Source organism: Saimiri boliviensis, chromosome 3 (assembly GCF_048565385.1).
Source record: "Saimiri boliviensis isolate mSaiBol1 chromosome 3, mSaiBol1.pri, whole genome shotgun sequence".
Taxonomy (NCBI): Eukaryota; Metazoa; Chordata; class Mammalia; order Primates; family Cebidae; genus Saimiri; species Saimiri boliviensis.
The window spans coordinates 72043545-72069151 of NC_133451.1; the positions used below are offsets into that span (position 1 = coordinate 72043545).

The window sequence follows — 25607 nt, forward strand, 5'->3', positions numbered from 1 at the left end:
ATATGGAGACTTGGGCATGGTTAAACAGGTAAATATAGTCTCCTTGAATTTTACTGTGTTTGTATTAGCTTGTTTATCAAACCGTGTGTTAACTTCCAGTCTTCTTTTTCAGAATGTGTAATTTTTTTTCCCCCTGAGACAGAGTCTTGCTCTGTCACCCAGTCTGGAGTACAGTGGCATGATGCCAGCTCATGGCAATCTCTGCCTCTCAGGATCAAGCAATTCTTGTGCCTCAGCCTCCCGAGTTGCTGAGATTACAAGTGCATGCTACCATGCTTGGCTAATTTTTTGTATTTTTAGTAGGGACAAGGTTTTACCGTGTTGTGCAGACTGATCTGAATCTCCTGAGCTCAGGTGATCCATCCTTCTTGGCCTCCAAAGGTGATGGAATTACAGGTGTGAGACACTGTGCCTGGCCAAGATGAAGCAGTAGTAACAGAAGCAGCCTAACACTATTAATCATACTAGTAGTAGTTTCAAAAGCTACAGTTTATGAAAGGAACTGATTAGTGCTTTGATACATAATCTCATTTATTCTTTAGAATAGTCTTAGGAGGAGATCTTCTTATCTCTGCTGAATGTATAAGGAAACTGGGGCTCGAAATTAATTTGCTTATAGTCACACAACTAGTAATGGTAGAGTTAGTATTTACTTTTATGTCTGACTCCAAAAGCCTTGTTTCCCCTTCCCCTTGATATGCTGGATTCCAAGAAGAAATTTAGCGGAACTTTTTTTTTTTCCGTCTTTCATTGATTCATTCATTCATTCAATAAATATTGTGTGCGTACTCACTTACCAGGCATTATACATAGAAGTGCTTTTTGCTTCAAAACCTCCAACACTCATAATATTCACTGTTAATATAAAGGACAAAATCCTTCTTGTTGATCACTTCTTTGAAATGATTTTGGAATACTCAGTCTTGCTCACTATATAATATCTAGGTCTTTTTTGTCATTTAATAATAGGGTATTCTAGTGTATTTTCTGGATATTCTTACTATTACTGGCATTAATGGGTTCTAGTGTATTTTCTGGGTATTCTTACTGGCATTAATATTGTACAATTATTTTATGTTGGTTATCTTACTCTAATGACTGTGAAGCAACTTAAAAATTTTAGGCTAATTTTAGTCTAATGGAAATCTAGAAATTTAGCAGAAAGTATTTGATAAAATACCATTAGTATATAGTATGCCCATTTAATAATAATATTAGCTTAATTGTGCTTATGTATTCATCTCTTGCTTTGTGAGATGACTGGATGCGGGTATGGGGCTGAAGCCATTCTAATCAAGGCAAATATGCAATCATTTTCTCTTTCTGGTAACTTTTAGGGTTTTCTTTACCTGAGCCTTCTGAAATTTTATGATGATGAACCTTGATGTAGATCTTTTTGTTCTATGTGCTGGGTATTTGCTTGGTGAGCCCTTTTCATACAGAAACCCATGTATTTCAGGTTTGGTGTGTGTGTTATATCTTTGATATATTTTTCCCCCTCATTTTCTCTCTTATTTTTCTGGAGCATCTGTTGTTTAGATACTGGATCTACTGGGCTGGCTTTTTAATACTCCAGTCTTTTATGCTCTGAAAAAATTCTGGAATATTTCCCTAATTTTATCTTCTAGCTCCTCTGTTGAAGCTTTAACTTTTGATCTCTTTATTCTTATTTGTAAAAGTTATTTCTCATTCTCCAAATATCTCTTTTAAAGAGCTCTGCTCTTAGTTCATGACTGCAGTGTCTTTCTTCTACTCTTAAGAATATTTATAGGTTCTTTGGATGATTTCTTTAGTCCCAGCACGTCTTCAAAGTTCTTTTATTCTGTTTGCTTGTTTTAATCTCTTGTTATGTTAAAGGGTTTCTGTGAACGGCTGATCATTTTTTTGTGTCTGTTCTTTTTAAAGAGTGAAGTTCTAAAGTGATGATGATTGGAAGTGCTCTGTGTAAATGGGGCGAATTTCTTGACGTGGGGCTTCACTTTAATGTGACGATGCAGAAAGCAACTTTTTAATTGTGTGACTCCCACATTAGCTATATATTTTTTTCCAGTTTCTTAGAAAAAAAAATTGTAATTTCCTTTTGTGACTTACCCTGTACATCTGGCTGCCAGTATTCTTGCAGCTAAACAGTGGTCTTGGGTTGAGGTGGGGGATTCTCTTTTCAGTAGGCAGACATTTATTTAATTCTGTGTTTTTTAAGGACTGCACTCACCTTTCCCTCCCCTCTTCTATTCCCATGCCCTGAAATGTTTCCTGTTGTTCCATATATACTGCTAGTTAAATAATACTGCATAGGGGCAAGTGTTGGCCTGGCTGTGGGGAATGGGGTAGCAAATCAAGAGGTCTAATTGACTTATTTTAAGTCAGTTTTCCTATTTCCCAGTGAACTACTTAGCCCTGTTTTCAGGATTATTTTGTTTTTGGTCAGCTTCTACTCTTTTGGGTACCTCTAGTTGATCAATTAATAACTATGCCAGAAGAAGTGTAGGAAAGATAGGAAGGATATGTAAATTGGCTTTATCACTTTTTCATTCTTTTGTGTTATCTTTTTAAATGAATTTGAGGAGAGTTACTAATATGTACAGCATCAATAAATTTAAAATGATTTAATTAAATAATGGAAATGACAAATTAAGGCGTGGAAAATTAATTGCTTAATAAAAGGAATAAATAATGGCTTTCCAGAGGAGAAGTTAGTCTGTAGCAGTATATGCCATATGTTCATATATGGTTATTACAGAGTCCTGACATCTCTAGAGCAGCAGTTTCCAAGTGAGTGTAAACTATGTTGTCATTATTACCACTATACTACAGTGTATAACAATTGAGAAATATCCTGGGTGGCTGGCACTTGAAATTAGATGAAGGATTGTTATCATTTTTCTTAGTTGAAACAAATTTAGATTGGCTTAACAAAGGTACTCTTTCATTTTAATCTGATTACCTTTGTGTGTGTGTGTGTGTGTGTGTGTGTGTGTGTGTGTGTGTGTATAGAGACCAGAGGTAAGATTTTAGTAAGGTGTCCTATGAAATTATTTTATGTGTAAATCTTACATCCTACACTTGAAAAAAGCTGGAGGTGGCTAAGAATTATTGCTCTTTAAAGAATACACCTATAAATGAAACTTCTATATTTAGTTATACAATTTATATAGTTTACAGAGTGTAAAATATACCAATCATTTTTCAAATTTGCTTTCATGAGTACACATTTAGGTTCCCATTGTATTTCATCAGATCAATATCTGTCACAATTTTACTTTTATGGGATTATGAGAACATTTAGAATGCTTTGTAATACCCTGATAATTTTGTGTTTGAAATTCTAAAATTTAGCATTAGTATAACAACTATGCTTTATAGTATTAAATTGGACCTAGACATATATATGTAGAATATGTGGTTACTGCCAATAATCTTATGATTTATGTACAGAAATTTGTGGAAAATTGAAGTACATGATAATACAGTCAAATTCTAGATAGAAATACCCAAGTGAGTGATGAACATGAAGTTGGGTTGGTCATGAAAGAGTTCTGTGAGGAAAAATAAATATTTAAGAATTTGGTAAGCTGCAGATTGGTGGCAAATACGACACTCCTCTCTTGGACTACTGTAGTGTCCTAACTAGTTACCTCCCCGTAAGTACATTCTTCAAACAGAAATAATATTAGCTTATCGATAATTCTGGAAAAGATAGTACTGGGGAAAGCATAAATATTTATTACATTTTATTCTCAAAGCAGATACTATTAATGATCACTATTTACCATTTTTTGGTAGAAATCCTTAAAGTTGAACGTATCTTCTCTATTCGGAAAACTTTATATTCGATAAGATCTATCTAAATTAGGGTTAGTAGAATTAGAAAGCTTTCACTTTGGGAAAGGCTTTTATTAATAAAACATACTTGATACTTTTTTCTCGTTTTCTTTTTTTTTTTTTTTTTTTTTTGAGACGGGGTTTCGCTCTTGTTACCCAGGCTGGAGTGCAATGGCGCGATCCCGGCTCACTGCAACCTCCGCCTCCTGGGTTCAAGCAATTCTCCTGCCTCAGCCTCCTGAGTAGCTGGGACTACAGGCACGTGCCACCATGCCCAGCTAATTTTTGTATTTTTAGTAGAGACGGGGTTTCACCATGTTGACCAGGATGGTCTCGATTTCTTGACCTCGTGATCCACCCACCTCGGCCTCCCAAAGTGCTGGGATTACAGGCTTGAGCCACCGCGCCCGGCCCCTTCGTTTTCTAATTCACAGGGGTAGAATCACATTGTTCTGTGGGTGGGTAAGAATAGGCATATAGGATCCATGGTTCCTCTGGGAACTTGGTTCAGTGGCTGCATGGTTATGCGTCAGAACCATTTGGGGACCCTTTTTTTCCCCTCTTCCATCTAATAAGCAATTTAAAACATAAACAAAAGTAAAATAGTATAACAAGTAGGGAGATTTTTAGCACATACTCTCTCTCTTTCTCTCTCTTGTTATGTCCGTGTATCTATATCAAATGTATAAATGGGGTTCCCATTTAGACCTGCTGATTCAGACTTAGGGCCAGAACTTGGAAACTATTAAAGATAAATTCATACACAGACGACTTCAGGCAATTCTGATGCAAAGCTCTGTTTTAGGAAAGCATTGTTACAGGGGGATAATCTAGACCTAGATAGATAAGTGTTTCAAAACAAATGCTATTTGAATAATTTCTCTCAGCTATACTCATACCACCTCCTTATCTAGATATATTCTTTCTTTCCACATTTTCCTGAGATTTTAAAACCAAACAAAATATGGTAGTTTAAGTGGCCCTTTCAATTTAGGTCTTTTACTTTCTGATTTGTTAATGTTTACTTATGAAATTAATGCTAAATGAGTTTCTTTTAAAGTAATGCCCTGAATTGTTAGAGATTGTACCTGAAGTACCAAACATCATCATCATCTGATTTATTCCTAGAACTGCCTTGTGGGGTGGTTGATTTGATTTCCCCAACATGATGTATATGGAAATCCAGATCTACAAATGGGAAGTTGTGTAGTTTCTTATAACTGCAAATGGAAGATGTAGAGAATCTGGAAAGAGTACGTACTGATTCTGGAGTTTCCTAGGACTTGTATTAGTCTGCCCTCCCGCTGCTAATAGAGATGTATCCAAGACTGGGTAATTTATAAAGGAAAGAGTTGTAATTAACTCAGTTCCACATAGCTGGGGAGGCCTCACAATCATGGCAGGTGAATGAGGAGCAAAGTCACATCTTACTTGGTTGCAGGCAAGAGAGCTTATACAGGGGAACTTCCATTTATAAAACCATTAGATCTTGTGAGACTTCACTACCATGAGAACAGTATGGGGGAATCTACCCGTATGTTTCAGTTATCTCCGCTGGGCTCTGCCTTTAACATGTGAGATTATTACAATTCATAGTGAGATTTGGATGGGGACACAGCCAAATCATATCAGAGCTGTTTTCCCCTATGATGTATTTCTAATAGTTTACTTTTCCTTTTACAACTTTGTATTGACCAGAGTGCAGGTGACTTCTTATTGCTCAGGATGCTGCTTTCTAAAGGCTATCAAATTAATGAAAATGGCACACCATTTAAAAAAAAAAAACAAGTAATTAAGCTGTAGCATGTTCTGTGTCAAGGTAAATTTAAAAAGCTTTAGTGGAAATCTTTGTTTAGATGTGACAGAATTGTTCTTTAGAATACCTACCTAGCTATATGCTTCAGATAAGATGCTTTCTCAGCTACAGTTAACAGAATTTCCATATAATCGTAGCTTAAGTAATGAAGACATTTACTATGTGAGTTTTAGAGGGAGGTGATTACTATGTGAGTTCTAGAGGGAGTCTTATTCTGTAGGTCAAATGTCTGTGTTTTAGGTCATTTTCTTTCTGATTATTTCTTCCATTATGGCCACAGATGACTGCATTAGGTCTAAACATCATAGGCAACAAAATAAAAAAGCAGAAGAGCAGGGTCTTACCTACCAGTCTCTCTCTTTTATCTGTGGAAAATCATTCCCTGCAACTCAGACTGACTCTACATGTTCAGTTAGCGAGAACTGGTTACATATCCAATTCTAAATCAGTTACTGGTCAGGGGAAATGAGATTCTTATGATGGGTTTAGAAACAATGTTGGTTCATCTTCTGGAACTGGAGGAGGGAAGCACCTGATCCCATTGATGTCTTATATTAAATAACATCAATGTTTTGTCATCCAAGAGGAAGAGTCTGATATGTAGGCAATCACTTGTATATACCATACTTTAGTAACATAATTGTGACATTCTTTATTATACTGTATAAGAGATACTCCTATGCAAAAGATGAAATTTTAGTCTTTTAGCCTTTAAGAGAGAAGCATCTACATTTGAGAAGCATGTTTTCCTCTAAGTACTACTTCATGATTGGCTTAGGAAGCCAGTGTTTTGGTGTTTAATCTACTGGTAGCTTATTGCACTTATTTTTGTCTTGGGCACAGTCATTGTTTGTTTTCCTCCAATAGTAAGTTCCACAATGTTGTTACATGATTTTGGCATTTGTTTCTGTTTCTTTTAAATTAATTGGTGCTTTGTTTTTTTAGGTGGATTCTCCACAGTTTTCCTCGTGCGTACTCACGGTGGAATCCGATGTGCATTGAAGCGAATGTATGTCAATAACATGCCAGACCTCAATGTGTGTAAAAGGGAAATTACAATTATGGTAAGTGAAAAAGTAATTCTCTTTCAGAAATTTGGCAGTTTTTTCTTCCCCTTGAGATGGAGTCTTGCTTTGGTGCCTAACCTGGAGTGTAGTGGCATGATCTCAGCTCACTGCAACCTCCAACTCCCAGGTTCAAGCAATTCTCATGCCTCAGCCTCCTGAGTAGCTGGTATTACAGTTGCCCACTACCACACCTGGCTAATTTTTTGTGTTTTTAGTAGAGATGGCATTTTATGATGTTAGGCAGGCTGGTCTTGGACTCCTGACCTCAAGTGATCTATCTGCTTGCCCTGGCCTCCCAAAATCCTGGGATTATAGCTGTGAGCCACTGTGCCTGGCCTGTTTTATTTTCTTCTGTAACATTAACCAGCTTTTATGCAAGCTGCTTATTTATAGTAATCTTTGAAGATCATTAAGTTAGAAGATAATCTGGTAATTTGTAGTATAGTCATCCCTTGGTTGGGGATTTTGTTCCAGGACCCACTACAGATACGAAACTCTGCAGATGCTCAGATCTGAGAATACTGAAAGCCCTTATGTAAAATGTAGTATTTGCATGTAACCTACACATATCCTCCTGTATACTTTAAAGCTATTCTGCTTTCTTTCTTTTTTTTTCCCCTTAGATACATTTTAGTTGTGGATATTTTCAGGACAGAAATATTTACAGAGTTATAAAGTAAACAAGTTTGTTCACCGTCCTGCTTAAGAAATTAAACCCAACTTACGCTATTGGAGCGTTCTGTGTGTTTCTTCTCCACTGTATCCCTGTACAGGCAAACCTTGGAGATACCAGTTTAGTTCCAGGACTACTGTAATAAAGTGAATGTTGCAACAAAGAAAAATTTTTTTGGCTTCCCAGTGCATACAAAAGTTATGGTTACTGTTTTTATCTGCCCCTGAATAGACCAATGTTTTAGTTGCCTATTCTACTTCTCCATCAAACTATTAGTCTGAGGAGGACCTTTCTCTGCCCCATTGTTGAACATTGTGGGATGTACATTGTGTTCTTTGGTCTGAAGAAATGATGGTTGGCCCTGTAAATCCATACACTGTCTTTTGTTTTGGCTTTTTTATGGCATTCTGAGCATTTTCATCTTCCACTGCATACGCAAAGCCCACTCCAGAGTCAGTGTCTATTCCTGTCAAGGCCTATTCGTAGATCCCTGAGGGCTACCAGCATCAGTCTCACTTGCCAGCTATGTTCAGGGCCTTCCCTTCAGGGAATCATCCATAGCCATCAGCAGTCTCTGCCTTGCTGACACTTATAACAGTTCTTACTGGCATTATGTGCCTGTGAAGGTAAAAAGGAATATATCTTCATTCACCCCATGTCTACACTATTGCAGTATTCATATGTGCACTCATTTCATGGACCCAGATGGACACCTGCAAGGGAGCACATGCACAGACCTGCTTGCTGATTCCATTCACCTTCCCAACCTGGAAGGGGGTTCTTCTGATGGGCACTGACATGTTCTACTTTAATGCACCCCTCAAATTTCCATAGGTTGTGTGGCAGGCCATTGATCACTGCCTGTGAGTCAGTAAAGAACTCAAAACACAGGGACTTCGACTACTATTCATTTCTTCCATTACTGCTAAAAAAAAAAAAAAAACCAAAAAAACACTGCATGTAATTCAGGCCACCTCACTGATATATTTACCTTTCTTGATCCAAGTAGCAGCCATCCAAACAGAATGTTGTCCATCCGCTTTGGAACTGCCGTCTGTAAACCAAGTAACTCCTTGCTGGTCAATTAAGAGCTGTTCATAGTACTATCCAAGTGTCAGTAGAATCCAGCAGTACCTCACACAGTTCTAGGATCAGTCCTAGGGATAAAGAGTCTCCCTACTTAAGAGTATCTCCTCCTTGCATTTCCCAGGTAGCATGAGAGCAGACCCACCCTCAATCTGGGTGGGTACCTTCTGATGAGCTGCCAGCATGGCTAGAATAAAGCAGGCAGAAGATGGAAGAGCAAACTTGCTGAGTCTTCTAGCCTTCATCTTCTGACAGACCGATATAAAATTGTGGTTCCCACCACCCACTCTTTAGGTTCTATTAATTTGCTGAAGTGGCTCACAGAACTCAGAGAAACACTTTGGGGTTAGTGGTATATTTTAAAGGATATTGCAAAGGATACGAATGGAGTGATGCATAGGGTATGAGGTATGGGGGAAGGGTTTCACTTACCCTCCCTAGGCACATCTCTAGGAACTTTCACACATTCAGCTATCTGGAAGCTCTCTGAACCCAGTCCTCTTGGGTTTTTATGGAAGCTGCATGATGTCAGCATTCCTTCCCTTAGGGTATAGCCCAGGATTCTCTCTGGGGAGGGTTTTAAGATCCACAATCAGAAGGGTTGGGGAAGATTAGAGTTCTGCCTTGGGGCAGGTGAAAGGAGAGCAGGAGAGAGATTCTGTTTCCTGAGGGCTAAGATACCCAACATTATAACAAAAGACTGTGACTAGGGCTTTAGGAGTTATAAACCAGGAACTGTGGACACAAACCAACATAGAGTATCATAGCACCACAACACTACACTGTAGTCTATAAAATGTACAATAGCATTATGTCTAAAAAAAATTGTATATACCTTAATTTAAAAAGACTTTCTTGTTAAAAAATGGTGGTCATCACCTGATTTGATGTTGAAGATTGCTGACTGATCAGGGTGGTGGCTGCTGAAGGAAGGGGCAGGGGTAGCTGTGGAAGTTTCTTAACCCATTTATGCAGGAGGTTGCAATTTTTTGAATTTTTGCATGAGTGAAAAATCAGACCTTGGCAATGACCTTGAGTAGGATATTAATAACTCCCACATGCTTAGCATTCCAATAATGGAACAGTAGGCATAAATGGGTTTTAGACACAATGAAGTTTGCTACATCAGTTGACTTTTCCTTTTATGAAAGCTTTTTCTGTAGCATGCAATACTATTTGATAGCACTTTGTCCACAGTAGGACTTCAGGTTTTTAATTCACTTTGCCCAGATCCATCAGAGAAATAATTATTTATGGCGGCTATAGTCTTTAGAAATATAGGCAGGGTGTGGTGGCTCACGCCTGTAATCCAGCATTTTGGGAGGCTGAGGCGGGCAGATCATGAGGTTAGGAGTTCGAGACCAGCCTGGCCAACATGGCGAAACCCTGTTTCTACTAAAAATACAAAAAATTAGCCAGGCGTGGTGGGCGCCTGTAATCCCAACTACTCAGGAAGCTGAGGCAGGAGAATCCTATGAACCTGGGAGGTGAAGGCTGCAGTGAGCCAAGATCTCCCCATTGCACTTTAGCCTGGGCTACAGAGCAAGACTTTGTTTCAAAAAAACAAAAGAAATACGTTTTTTAAGTAATAAGACTTGAAAGTTAAAATTACTACTTGACTCATGGGCTGCAGAATGGATGTTGTGTTAGCAGGCATGAAAACAATATTAATTTCTGTCTTTCTTTTTTTTTGAAATGAAATCCTGCTCTGTTGCCCAGGCTGTACTGTGGTGGTGCAATCTTGGCTCACTGCAACCTTTGCCTCCCAGATTCAAGGGATTCTTGTGGAACAGCCTCCCGAGTAGCTGGGACTACAGGCAGGTGCCATCACGCCTGGCTAATTTTTGTATTTTTAGTAGAGATGGGGTTTCACAATGTTGCCCAGGCTGGTCTTGAACTCCTGAGCTTAAGTGATCTGCCCACCTTGGACTCCCAAAGTGCTAGGATTACAGACAAGAGCCACTGCGCCCAGCCAACAATATTAATTTTTTTGTACATTTCCATCAGAGTTCATGGGTGACTAGGCACACTGTCAATGAGCACTAACATTTTGAAAGGAATCTTACTTTCTTAGTAGTAGATTTCAACAGTGGGCTTAAAATATTCAGTAAACTATGCCGGAAACAGGTGTCACGTCATCAGGCTATTGTTTTATTTATAGAGCACAGGCAGAGTAGGTTTAGCATAGTTCTTAAGGGCCTAGGAGTTTTGGAATGGCAAGTAAGCATTGGTTTCAACTTAAAGTCACCAGTTGCATTAGCCCTTAACAGGAGAGTTAACCTGTCCTTTGAAACTTGGAAGCCGGGCATCAGCTTCTTCTCTTTAGCCATAAAAATCCTAGATGGCATCTTCTAGTAGAAGGCTGTTTTCGTCTACATTGAAAATCTGTTGTTTAATGTAGCCACACTCATCAATGATCTTAGTTAAATCTTCTGAATAACTTGCTGCAGTTCCTGCTTGACCTTGTACTTACATGTGCTGGAGATGGCTTCTTTCCTTAAACCTCATGAACCAACCTCTGCCAGCTTCAAACTATTCTTTGGCAGCTTTCTCACTTCCTCAGCCTTCATAGAATTGAATTCCTCAGCCTTCATAGAATTGACCTTGCTCTGGTTTAAAACTTTGGCTTAAGGGAATGTAGCAGTTGGTTTGGTCTTCTGTCTAGACCATTAAACACTTTCTCCATGTCAGCAATAAGGCTCTTTTGCTTTTTTACAATTTGTATGTCTGTGGGAGTAGCACTTTTAATTTCTTTCAAGAATTTTTCCTTTGCATTCAAAATTTGGCTAACTGGTGTAAGAGGCTTAGATGTCACCCTTCTTTGGCTTTCCATGTGCCTTTCTCACTAGCTTAATCATTTCTAGCTTTTGATTAAAACAAGAGTTGTGGGACCCTTCAATATTGTGTTTTATGACGTAGGGAATCCCAAGGAGAGGGACCCTGAGGAATGGGTAGCCAGTGGAACAGTTAGAACACATATAACGTTTGTTGATTGAATTCACTGTGTTATATGGGCAAAGTTTGTGTTGCCATACATCAATTAGAATAATAACATTAACCACCACTGATCACAGGTTATTGTAACTGTTGTTATAATAAAGGCAAAGTTTGAAATAGAGTGAGAATTACCAAAATATGACACACGCAGAGATATTGGAAAAATAAACTAAGTCACTGGAAAAATAGTGCCCATAAACTTGCTCTATGCAGGATCGCCACAAACCTTTCATTTGTATAAAATGCAGTATCCGCAGAGCATAATAAAGCAAAGTACCACTTTAAAAAAATGTAGCACAATAAAATGAAGTACACCTTTACTGTCCTCCTTATCCAAAAAAATCGTACTGTCCTGAATTCTGTGTTTTTATTTCTCTGCATTCACTGTATGTGCTTCTGTTCACAAACAATAGTTTTTTTTTCCACTTTTAATATCACGCTCTCATGTTGATTGTTTTTCTGTGAACTCTGCAATTTATGGCAAGGCATCTTTCAGCAAAGGAAAACTTCTTTTTAAATATTAAGAAAAGTGAAAAATAATAGGCCATTACAAACTTCATGACTCTAACTTAACTAGCCTAAATAGTAAATAAATATATATATATTTAAAATAAAAATTTTCTTCTTTATTAGGGTTGCTTATGCTCAGTGCTCTGTATGGCTTCCTGTTCTTGTTCTTACTCCTTATTTTCCCATTTCTCCCCTCTTCTTCATCCTCTTTTCTCTTCCCCATGGTTTGTTGAGTACTTACATACAAACACACACACAGGTGTATATATATATTTTTTAAGATTATTTTGTTGAGGTGAAATTCACATGATTACAGCATCTTTATTTTTTATGGCTGAATAATATCCCATTATCTGTCTGTAACACAATTTATCATTCATCTGTTGATGGAGTTTAAAAAATTACATGATGTGCATTAGGGCTGTTTCTATCTTTTGGCTATTATGATTAATGCTGCCATGAATACGTGCATACATCTATTTGTTTGAGTACCTGGTTTCAGTTGTTTTGGGTATATACATAGGAATAGAATTGTTGAGTCGTAGTAATTTTATGTTGACTATTTTCCATAGCAGTGAACCATTTCATGTTCCAAGGAATGTATTTTTCCATGTTCTTGCCAACACTTGTTATTGTCGTCAGTCCTACTTATCCACCTGCTAAGAGAGGGATTTCTTATTCTGTATCAATGTTTTTACTAACACACATATTACAATCCCTTTTGTTAGCAAGTAAGTGCATTTGCCAATCTGACTTTTTTGAATTCTGCTTTTCTCTATTTCTTAACTAGATTAGAGATGATTAGGCTTTGATATTTACTTTTTTAAAGGTAAGGCTATTAGCTAGAAGGGTGAAAAGATTTACCTCATGATAATGGCAAAGCTTAGACCAAGTTCTGTAACTTGACTCCAGATATTACAGTCTTGGACTGTTGTGTCATAATTCTTCTATTCAATAAAATTTGTATGATTTTGAGACATAACAATATATGAGGAGCAGCACACTCAAATCTTATGCTTTTGAACATTTTTTAGGGAAATCAGTTCTTTAGTGTGGTCTATCGACTTTTTTGATGACTCATCCTCGTTATGTATACTTGTTTATAAATAATTCACATGTTCAGTGGCCCTTAGCCCTTATTTCAAATTACATTGCATAGTTAAAAGTAAGTTTATTGCTAATGATATTTGATGTAAATTTATTTTAAATAATATTTGTAATAGTTGTTTTTAAATTTCCTGGTAGAACAGAGCAGATTGTTATTTCTAACCTCATTGTATGCAGATGACTGTCTTGTACTAGATGCAAAAGTTTCTTTTCTTATATTCTTATATTTATATTAGCATTATCTTTATGAATCTTTTTAGCCATTTGTTCATTTTTTTAGGTTATTTAGTTAAAAGTGTGTGTATCTATAAATTCATGTAATAGCTACACATAAATTGCAGTATGTTGCAGGCAAAATAATGAGCATATAATTGTTAATAAATATTAGAGGTTAATTAAAATTTTTTTAGATAAAAACAAATATAAAAGTTCTAATACTTTATTTTCAAGTTCTTTGTACACTTTTGGGAACTATTACTTTTGAGTGAACCATTTTCACAGTTTAATTTAAAAATAATATTCATATTTGTCTGTTGGAAAATTGCAGTCACATCCAGGTAAACTTTTTATTGAAACCATAGAAGCCTTTGCTTGGCTGAAATATGTTAGATTCTATACTCGTGCTTAATTATTACTTTTTGAAATTCTTTAAATACATTAATTTAGGCTTCAGACCATTACTAATGCTATACCTCTAAAATGCATATTTTCCAGTTTTTATTTCTTTTTTCTTTCCAGAAAGAGTTATCTGGTCACAAAAATATTGTGGGTTATTTGGACTGTGCTGTTAATTCAATTAGTGATAATGTCTGGGAAGTCCTTATCTTAATGGAATATTGTCGAGGTAAGTATTTTTCTGCATTTGTACTATAATAAAAAACTTCTTCTTAAATGGGTTGCTAGATATCTTTGTTATTTCCAGGGTAGCTGGTAACTTAATCTAGTCACTTATTGTAATCTTAGCTTTCATTATCTAATTAGGAATAGCGTTAAAACATTATTCAAGGCTGGAATCGGTGGCTCAGTGGCTCATGCCTGTAATCCCAGCTCTTTGGAAGGCTGAGGCAGGAGAATCACACAGGAGATGGACACCATCCTGGCCAACATGGTGAAACCCCGTCTCTACTAAAACTACAAAAATTAGTTGGGTGTGGTGGTGTGCACCTGTACTCCTAGCTACTTGGGAGGCTGAGGCAGGACAATCGCTTGAACACAGGAGGTGGAGATTGCAGTGCGCTGAGATCGAGCCACTTCACTCCAGCCTGGCAACAGAGCGAGACTCGGCCTCAAAAATAATAAAAACAAAAACATTATTCATAAACCTAGTCATAGTTGCTGCAATTATGATATGAGCATGTAAATGCAGAATGAGAAAAATGGTATTGAGTTTAAAATAGGAAATCTAAGCAGGTACAGAGTTACAGTTCTTTCTCTCCATAGAATTCTCTGGTAGTCGAACCAAGAAGAGCATACTGTGTCAATATTAATGTTGTAAGATTTTTCCATTACTCTCCCGTGTTATCATAACTATTAAATTTAACAAATTTAGAGGATGCATTTTGATCTGTAGACTTTATAATCCTGTTTTATGTAGTTTCTTGGTGTTCTTTTGTAAACATTAGAAGATAGAAATCACTTTTTTTTTTTTGAGATGGAGTTTCACTCTTGTTACCCAGGCTGGAGTGCAATGGCGCGATCTCGGCTCACCACAACCTCCTCCTCCTGGGTTCAGGCAATTCTCCTGCCTCAGCCTCCTGAGTAGCTGGGATTACAGGCACGTGCCACCATGCCCAGCTAATTTTTTGTATTTTTAGTAGAGACGGGGTTTTACCACATTGACCAGGATGGTCTCGATCTGTTGACCTCGTGATCCACCCACCTCGGCCTCCCAAAGTGCTGGGATTACAGGCGTGAGCCACCGCGCCCGGCAGAAAAATCACATTTTATTTGGACCTGGTGTGATATTTTAAAATAAATATTTATTTGTATAGCCTACCTTAATCATTATCATAATAAAAATTCCTGACATTTAAAAATTTTAATGTGTGGAAAGGTGGAGGCAAATAATCTATTTCCTACAAACTTACAAGTCGTATTTGGCACTTGTGGTTCTAGGGAGCCCTGGTTTGCATTTACATTCTCTTAAGACAGTAATTACTATTCCAGGAACTCTTATAGTTTCTTGATGGTTGAGGAGGAAGAGGGGGATGATGATGATGTTAGAGAAAATATGATCTTGTTTACTGCAGTCTTTTAAGGAGGGAAAGATAGGGGAAAATGAAGTGAATCACTGTTACAATGCCTACTGTGATGTATTTGTAACTTATTTCCATACACAATATTTAACTAACATTTAACATTTAATTGAGTTTAACAAACTCGATTTAACAGAAAAGAGCTTGTGCAGGGGAACTCCTCTTTTGAAAACCATCAGATCTCATCAGACTTATTCACCATCATGAAAGCACGGGAAAGACTTGCCCCCTATGATTGTTTGAACAAACAAACTCGATTGTTTTTTCTTTATATCTTATCTTATCTACTATAAAGTACTGTAATCTCTTTTAGGAGAAGATATTCATTTTTTTCTACCCCATTTTCCTGAATTCTAGCATTTATAGTGCTAATTCTTAGTTAGAGTTTACTAATAGCCCTTGACTACTTGTAACTTTTAAAAGATACTTGAATCACGCAAAATCATAACCCTGGATAAGTTTAATTAATTGTCACTTAGAAGACATCTTAAAAGGAGAATCAAATGACATTCAAGTTTTAGGGGCAAATTTTATTTTAAAGTAGAAGAATCATCATATCTGTTTTTTGAGGAATGCATTGTTTTGTTTTAAAATTTTTTTAGAAATAGTTATCTGGTCTTCAAATCATCAAGCTCTGTGGTATATGAAATTGTAAATTTTTATCAAAGTAATTTATGTATATGGTTTGAAAAGTCAAATAGTTCTGTTAAGTTGTGGCTAAATCAGTACCCTCCTGCCTCATCTGTCTTCTCAGAGGCACTGTCTTTAAAATATTTGAGATGTTTCTTCTCATATTTACTTTCATATTTCTACACTGCATTATATAAAAGAGAATCAATAATTTTAGTGATTTCCTACAGGTACAAAAGAGAAAGGGCTTAGAAAATCAAGGGAAGTATGTAATTCTGGGCATGAGGAGGCTATCGAAAGAAAGTTTTCTAGTACTATTTCTGATTTTGTGTTTTAGATATTGTCTAAGAAAAGATAGGGATTTTACTTCTACTATAGATATTCTTAGGTTTTGGACTAAATCAGTGTTTATTTTACCATTTAATGTTGATTGTTAATTGTAATTGTATTTTCTTATACTTTGTGTTTTCCTGGAGTTAGTAATTACCTTGTTTTTCATTTGCCTGATTTTCTTCATGTATATTAGTATTTTAGTCCCACATTTTCCAATAGAAGTACAAATCATTATGCAGTATGTTTAGACATTTTAGCATTTTTGTTGATTTCATTTTTTCTTCCCTTAAAATCCTGCTTAAGTTTAAACAGCATTTAGCTTCATTCTGGAAATTCCCTTTGTCTCCCTTTTGTCTTGGATTCCCTGATACTTATGCCTCTCCTTTGTTTTGACTCCCTAATTTGGAAGAGTATGCTTTTCAGTAGCTTTCTAACTGGATTTTTGGGAGAAACGGTTTTGAAACCTTGCATATATAAACATATCTTTATTCAGGGCCTACATTTGATTGTTAATTTGGCTGGCTAAAACATTATATGTTGGAAATAATTTTTATCTAGAATTTTGAAGACATCATTCCACTTTTTTCTTAAGTGTTGTTGAGAAATCGATGTTACTGTGATAGCTTAATTTTTCTACGTGACTTCTTATCTTCATGGACACTTAGTTTGAATCTTTCCTTTATCTACAGCATATTGAAATTTCAAAATGTAGATGCCTTAGTGTCTGTCGTTTTTTGGTATGCTTTTTATGGGGCACGTAGCGTTTTTGTCTTCCATTTTCTGTTCAGTCTTACTGGACTTCTCATATTCCTTAAAATGTTTCAAGCTTTCTAGATTGATAATCCTCTGATTTTCTTTTCTTTCTTATTTTCCTTTTCTTTCTTATTTTTTTCTTTGTTGGAAACATTCCTCTGTATCTTTTAGCTCTTCTTTATAGAGATATGCAAAACAAGAAATACAAAATATATTTTGTTATTTCTGCTATATTATTTTTAATTTCCAGGAACTCCATTTTTTTTTTTTTTTTTTTTTTTTTTGAGACAGAGTCTTGCTCTGTTACCCAGGCTAGAGTGTGCGGTGGCGCCATCTCAGCTCACTACAACCTCCGCCTCCTGAGTTCAAGCAATTCTCATGCCTTGGCCTCCTGAGTGACTGGGATTACAGGTGTGCACCACCATGTCTGACTGATCTTTTAAATTTTTATTAGAGACTGGATTTCGTCATGTTGGCCAGGCTGGTCTTGAGCTCCTGACCTCAAGTGATCTGTCTACCTTGGCCTCCCAGAGTGCTGGGATTATGGGCATGAGCCACTGCTCCAAGCTTGACTCTTTCTTGTTCTCACAATGCTCTCTGCTAAAATACATCTTGTTACATGCTATGGGGAAAAAAATAACACCTTGTTCTTGTTCTAGCTGTGAATCTTTTGTTGTCTGTAGATATTAATTTCAATTTGTTCATTTTTTCTTTCTTTCCACCTCTGCTCTTTCTTTTTGAGACAAGGTCTCACTTATCTTCCACACTGGAGTCCAGCCTCAAACTGCTGGACTCAAGTGATCCTTCTGCCTCAGCCTCTGGAGTAGCTGGGATTAGAGTTGCACATGGCCACGCCTGGCTAATTTTTAATTTTTAATTTGTTGTAGAAACAGGATCTTGTTTTGTAGCCCAGTGTGGTCTGGAACTTCTAGTCTCAAGAAATCCTCACATCTCAGCCTCCCAAAGTGTTGGGATTAAGGGCAGAATTACTGTACCCAGCTAATTTTAGTTTTTAATTTTTTTCTTTTCCTTGATGTATTCGTTTGTTTTTATGCTGCTAAGGACATACCCAAGACTGGGCAATTTACAAAAGAAAGAGGTTTAATTGGACTTACAGTTACACATGGCTAGGGAAGCCTCACAATCATGGCAGAAGGCAAGAAGGAGCAAGTCACATCTTACATGGAGGCAGCAGACAGAGAGAGAGAGCTTTTACAGGGGAATTCCTCTTTTTAAAACCATCAGATTTCTTGAAACTTAACCATCACGAGAACAGCATGGAAAAGACTTGCCCCTATGATTCAGTTACCTCCCAAGGGATTCCTCTCACAACATGTGGGAATTCAAGATGAGATTTGGGTGTGGACACAGCCAGACCATGCTTTTTCTTTTTTTGTTCAAAGTTTTCTTCAGAAGTTTTGCCTGCTAAGGTTATTGCATGTATAACAGATTAGTTGTACCCCCTAAGTGGGCAGTTATTTCTTCAGAGAAGAAATCCAGAAGGCCTGAATGGAGTATGCTCAGTTTCCTGAATAGAGTATGCTCAGTCTCTTTTCTCAGATGAATCAATTAGATAAGCTCAGGGACATTGGTTTTTATTATGTAGGAATAAAACGGTATAGACAGAAGAATATGTGACATAGCCCATATTCCCTTCCATGGATTTAGGTATCCAGTGTTTATGATGATCTTTGTCAAGTGTAATCAGCTTTTGTCTTTGTAAATTCATGGTTTGGTACTGCTTTATTTGTTAATATTTTGCTGCATAGATTAAAGATAAATTATGTCCTTTAGGTCTCAGACTTCCAGAAATCAGTATTGGTATCTTGAGTACATTTCTATTATTTCATGAATAATTTATGAATAAATTATGAAAATTTATAAATGTTTAATGTATGTTTTTAGGAAGTATTCTGCATAGTTTCCATGGATTATATATCTGTTAATATTTCCTTAATTAAAAACACCCCAAAACTCAATAGCATAAAACAGCATTCATTTATTATAGCCTGTGTATCCATGGTCCACCTGCTTTCAACTTAGCTTGATAGGGTGGCACTGCAGATTTTGGCAGGTCTTGCTCACATACCAGTGGTTAGCTGGGATTAGTTGGAATAGCTTTGCTTCACATGTTTGTTGTCCTCTTTCTGGCACTATCAAGCTGCCCTGGGGATGGTTTTCTCATGTGGATGGTAGAAACATAAGAAGGCATGTAAGGTCTCTTAAGGTCTAGTCTTGGGGCTGGGACACTGACACTTTTACCTTTTTCTGCTGGCCAGAGAAAATCACATGACTAAGCCCAAATCAAATGGCAAGAAATTTCTCTGCCTCATTTACTGGGACAAACTGCAGAGTTACATAACAAAGCACATGTAAAAAGTGAAGGTTGAAGATTTGGGACCAATAATGCAATCTACTACAGATAAAATTGAATAATCTTGTTGTATTAACCAGGGTTTTCTAGAGGAACAGAACTAATGGGATATATGTATGTGTGTGTGTGTATATATACATATATGGAAGCTGAGGAGTGAGGAAGCCAGTCTGAGTCTGAAAGCTGAAGCAACTGGAGAGATGTTAGAGGGCAGGAAGCATCCAGCATAGGAGAAAGATGTAGGCTGGGAGGCTAAGCCAGTCTAGTCTTTTCAGTTCTTCTGCCTGCTTTTTATTCTGGCTGTGCTGGTAGTTGATTAGCTTGTGCCCACCCATATTTATTAAGGGTGGGTCTGCCTTTCCCAGCCCATTGACTCAAATGTTAGTCTTCTTTGGCAGTACCCTCACAGACACCCAGAATCAGTACTTTGCATCTTTCAATCCAATCAAGTTGACACTCAGTATTAACCATCACACTTGTAAAAAAAAGTCACATTATTAAAATTTAAGTGGCATAATGGGTTGCATTTATGGTTTTTAAAAACTGATCAGTAATATGTGTACTCAGATATGGAGGTTGTTGAACACCTTTAAGAGGTTAGAAAAATGTTGACTTTTTAATGTTAGTGTTGAAATTTGGCAGAGTATAAAAAGCTTTTGTTTGGAGATGATACCTCTTTGGAAAATATGGAAAGCGTTGAGAGTTATAGACACCTCATTTTATTGTTTTTTTTTTTTTTTTTTTTTTTTTGAGATGGAGTTTCGCTCTTGTTACCCAGGCTGGAGTGCAATGGCGCAATCTCTCACCACAACCTCTGCCTCCTGGGTTCAGGCAATTCTCCTGCCTCAGCCTCCTGAGTAGCTGGGATTACAGGCATGTGCCACCATGCCCAGCTAATTTTTTGTATTTTTAGTAGAGACGGGGTTTCACCATGTTGACCAGGATGGTCTCGATCTCTTGACCTCGTGATCCACCTGCCTCGGCCTCCCAAAGTGCTGGGATTACAGGCGTGAGCCACCGTGCCCGGCTAGACACCTCATTTTAAAAGACCCTTAGTATATAATGTTTGATTTCCAAATCTGATTTTTTACCTTCTTTTAAGCTTTATTTAATTTTCAGAAAACTGATATTGAGTAATGAAATTTCCTTTCATTTGAAATTTAACCAAATACAGTTTTTAGTTTTCTCTAGGGACTTGTTTTTTTGTGATTCAGGATTCTTACTTCAAAGATCTCTAGATTGAAGAAAGAGAATTAACGTTTGTTTAAAGTTTGGAAGAGGTGTAGTGATGTCAAGGTTTTGATTTCCTTATGTATAATGTGATATTTCATGAATGTGAATGAACACTGAGAAAGCATTTTTTAATACTATTTAATTTTTGGTTAAAACTAGCCTGTTTAGTTTAGAATAGACAGGGAGTATGCCAGACGAGGGAGTGGAAGAAGTTGCTGCATGGTCATGTGCACCAGTCTTCTGAGATAATCTGAACAAATTACACTTGAGTCTTTTGAAAGTTGGGCATTCATAGGTAAAATTCATGTTCTTTTTGCTTTATAATCCTATGAGAAAAATATTCTCAGAAAAGACAAGACTGCTTAGACAGTAATGAGGAACGAGTGTATATGTACCTTCTCATAGATTGTAACATAGCAAATGTTTATCTAAACTTGTTAAAGTTGCAAGTTAATGAATGTTTTATGTTTTTTTAAATTCCCATACTCAATTTTTATTAGACTGCTTTCTGTATGAATCATATACTTACTTGCATTCTTAAAATATAATGATGATTAACCTTTTGTTAATAATTATTATTAGACTATCAATTTCTATATTGTAATATATAACGTTTTCAGAGCTTAATGGTATATGTGTGGCAATTTGATTTTAGTTGATTATTTTTGGTCCATTATCTTTTGTCTGGATAGACTTTGCTTCCTAACTCATTTTGATTCCCTTAACCCTCGATGAGATTTTTTTTAAAAGTCAGATGAGGAAGTTTCTTTGGCTCTCGTGATAGAATCTAAAATATGGCTGATCCCTGTCTGCCTTGCCAATTTCATGTCACCTTACCGTCTCCTCAGCTTCCTAGACCGTATCAGCTTTCTTTAAGTTGTAAAGAAAGTCATATTGGCTTTCTTTGAGTTATTCAAAATCATCAAGCTCTTTCCAAAACTTATGGCATTTTTATATAGTACTCACTATTGCTAGTATATTGTTCTCGCGAGTCTCTGCCTGGTTGATTCCTCATTATCCTTTGGTCTCAAATCAGACCTGATGTGGTATCCTCTCCTCCTCATCTTTCTTCACAATTTAAAATTAGGTTCTTATGTAAATTATTTCATATTATTGTTATGATATGTAATTATTACTGTGTATCTATTTGTGTGATCGCTTCTACCTTTAGACTGTAAAGTCTGTGATAAACAGAAACCTTATTTTTTGTTCACCACTGTTTACCCCATAAATAGCATGGTGTTGAATAACTATTTCTTCAAACCAGTATGCCATTAATTATAAGATATATTTTGATTTCAGAGATGTTAAAAAAAAGTGGACAATAGCATTAATAAGACATTTATCTATTTTAAGATGATCTCTGAGATGTAAAATGTGAAAAAATGTGTTTCATTGCATCAGTACAGTATGATACAATAAGCATTCTTACATGAGAATTATGAAAAAGCCAATTTCCCATTACCTGAGACCAGAAAGACATTTCTTAATTTACTTGTGATAGACTTTATTAATTAAAAATATGTCCTCTCAAAATTACTTTTTTGGTTAGCTGGGCAGGTAGTGAATCAAATGAATAAGAAGCTACAGACAGGTTTTACAGAACCAGAAGTGTTACAGATATTCTGTGATACCTGTGAAGCTGTTGCAAGGTTGCATCAGTGTAAGACTCCAATAATCCACCGGGACCTGAAGGTAAGAACTTTAGAATACCTATGGATTAAGTAATAAGTTGCAGTTTAAATATTCTTAGACTATTTTTGTCTAAATCAGTATAAAAACTAGCTTTGAGATTAGTGTCTCTCTCCCATTCTACATTTCCTGAGGCCTTGTAGAGTGATTGTAGATTTGAAATTGTGCTTTACTTGACTTTGAGGATTTCTAGCATGGCTGTGGAGGCAGATTTTGTACTTTCTACCCTGTATCTCTGTTTTATATAGTAGTCTTCTTTAAAACATTTCATTTGAGCAGAAATGTGATTTTTCACAGACATATGTTAAATGTCTCTCCACGCTATTCTCTCAGTTCAGCCAGCATTCCTCCTATTTCCTGTAATCCATATTAAGCATCAAGGTGTTCTTAAAAGATGCTGGAGGAGACCATAAGTGGGTCTCTTTTTCTTTTTCTTTATAAGTTAGTACAGTTTTCTATTATTTTCTATAATTTGGTGACAGTTATCTTGAAGGTCACTTTATCTTCTTGTGGACTCTTGACCTCTTATGTTGTTACTCACTTGTTACATTGAAAAAAGTCCCCCCAAAATATTGAATAGTCTGGCATTATATTGCTAGAGATGTAATTTAGAACCACAAAAGTCTTCTTTCATGCCCACAAGAACACTGAGATTACAAAAATCACTCCCCCTGAAATGCTAACCCTGGCTACCCTTTCCACTCCTTCAGGTCTGCTCAGGTTCACCTCAGTGAGTCCCATCGTGAGCCACCATATTTATCACTACAGCCTAACCTGCTCTACCTTTTATTAGCCCTTATTGCTTCCTGTGATATTGTATAATTTGGTTATGTACTATGCCTATTATTTATTTTCTGTCCTCTCCCTCTAGAATGTAAGCTTCATGAGGGCCAGGACCTGTTTTTTTCTTTCTTTTCATTTTTAGTGATATATTTAAGCAATTAGAATAGTGCTTGATACATAGAAGAGTCTTAATAAATATTGAATGAATGAATCCCAGTTCTGACTGATGATACAGAATTTTATGAAAGTTGATTATGAAATGCTTGTAAGATAAAAGAGAATAGAAAATGTCACTAAGATTATAGGTTGTTAATCATGAAAGTGTCATCTAGAAAACCTAGGATGATAGGAGATAAGGCAGGATTGAAGTGCATAACTGCAGGTCTCTGCCCTTAATTTGGATAACCAGTGTAGTTCCTGTTCTTTTGAATATGCAGCTTTTCCATTTCCCGCAACAATTTGGTATGATTTTTTTTGTGTTGTTATAGTTCATTAATTTTTTGCATGCAAAGTTGATATTTTCAGAAAGAATTCAGAAAAGACATTTAATTGCATAATTTTGTTTTGCCCGTATTTTATATGGTGAGTTATTTTTATATGTGTAAATATATGCAACAATATATGTTTTAAGTAGATTTCTTTCTGAATCTTTATTTTGTACAAATCTTTAAAAAAGTATACTAAAATGAAATATAGATGAAAAGTTATAATGAAACTGAGTGTTTTGATAAAATGCAAATAAATGAATTACTTATCTAAGACTATCATAAAAATAAAAGACAGTGTGAAAAAACACGTAATTTATTAGGTGCTTACCATATTCCAGACTGTTCTAAGCACTTTACATATTTTAACTCATTTAATGTTCACAACAGTTCTATATGGCAGATTAATATTCTAGTTGTCCCTATTTTACATAAGGAACCTAAACCACAAGAGTGATTAAGCAGTTTGTCTAAGGGCCCATATGCTAGTTAGTAGCAGATTTGGCTCTGAACCCACATTTTACTATTCAAGAAACTGACTATAATAATTTATTTTAGTTACTATAACTCTGATCTCCAAATTAAGTCAAATTTGTATTTTTCAGTATATTATTTTAAATAAAAAATGATACTAGAGGTCAAAAATGGAATTCCAGTGGTTTTCATTATTATCTATAGAGAAGCTAAAGTGTCATAAAAGGAGAAAAATGGTGGTATAGTAAAAGAGAGAAGCTGGATTCTGCCAAGTAATAGTTACTCTCTTTTATAAAAGCAGTTTTAGAGAGGATTTAGGGTTTCTTTGCCCCTGTACAAATCAACCTGGGGTGGAAGAAGCATTTCTCTGTTCTTAGTAAGAGAGGCAGTAGACATAGTATATTTTTGCTCCAGTTCATTTGTCCTTCCTCATAATTTGGGTATCTTATGTCATATGATACATACATACATGTGTGTGTGTGCATGTGTGCACATGTGTGTATATTTGGCACATATGTGCATATTTTTATATATGGCAAAGACCCTTCAATGTTTATTATGTAAAAATAAACTTTGTATGTAAAAATAATCATTTTTTACAATGATTGTAAAAAGATAATTTTTACTTTGAAAATACTACTAATTATTGATTTTCTTTCCTTAAGGTAGAAAATATTTTGTTGAATGATGGTGGGAACTATGTTCTTTGTGACTTTGGCAGTGCCACTAATAAATTTCTTAATCCTCAAAAAGATGGAGTAAATATAGTAGAAGATGAAATTAAAAAGTAAGTATTTGTCTTTATTGTACTTTGTGTCATGGTAATTTTAGAATTTGAGTCTGACCAGCACCGCTAATACAGATTTTAGCTATTTCATGTATAGATTTCTTTGCAGTATTCCTATGCCATGGATGTCGACTAATTCATGTCTGATATAGCTCAGTAGGAAATATATTTAGCCATAGATGCAGACTTTTTAGTTGACATTGTAAACAGATTTATAAAGAAATTTCTTAAATAAGCTGTAGTAATTAATGAAATCATTAAAGGGAGGTTTAAATGATTGAGTTCAGTTAAACATCTTTGTTTTTACGATACTGAGGATTTTTCCTTGTTAAGAAAAAGTTAAATTATTTGAAAACATTTAAGCTTTTCTTATTTAATATTAAAAGGATTAACTTTTGTATGCATTGAAAACTGGAAAATGAAAGTATTAAGACTGAATTGTTGCTGTTACTTTGTAATAATATGCTGGAAAGCTCTGGAATGGAAATATGTCATGTCTACTATGTGTTCTCTTAATCCTGTGCTTTCAGTGGTTGCTAGAGTACTTGTGGGAATTTTTCCCTGACTTTTTTGTTTTCTACTTTAGAAAAGTTGAACTATTTGTAAATTTTAGATTATCTTAATAAAACAATACAGAATGCAGAAAGATCTCTCAGAATAGGACTTTCTTAGTAGTTACCTTTTCTAAGTTGCCTTTCATCACTTCCTCACAAATTCTCTATTGCTTAAT

General features: G+C 35.9%; 1 protein-coding gene across 2 annotated transcripts in view; it reads left to right on the forward strand.

Moving 5' to 3' along the window:
* Nucleotides 1-25607, forward strand: part of BMP2K (BMP2 inducible kinase) — a 131388-nt gene that overhangs the window by 31825 nt on the left and 73956 nt on the right. For both annotated transcript variants that reach the window (XM_039468211.2, XM_010334723.3), the window contains exons 2-5: nucleotides 6584-6702; nucleotides 13817-13922; nucleotides 22209-22351; nucleotides 24756-24877. In XM_039468211.2, the coding sequence (XP_039324145.1) occupies nucleotides 6584-6702; nucleotides 13817-13922; nucleotides 22209-22351; nucleotides 24756-24877 (490 nt within the window). The remainder of the gene's footprint in view (nucleotides 1-6583; nucleotides 6703-13816; nucleotides 13923-22208; nucleotides 22352-24755; nucleotides 24878-25607) is intronic.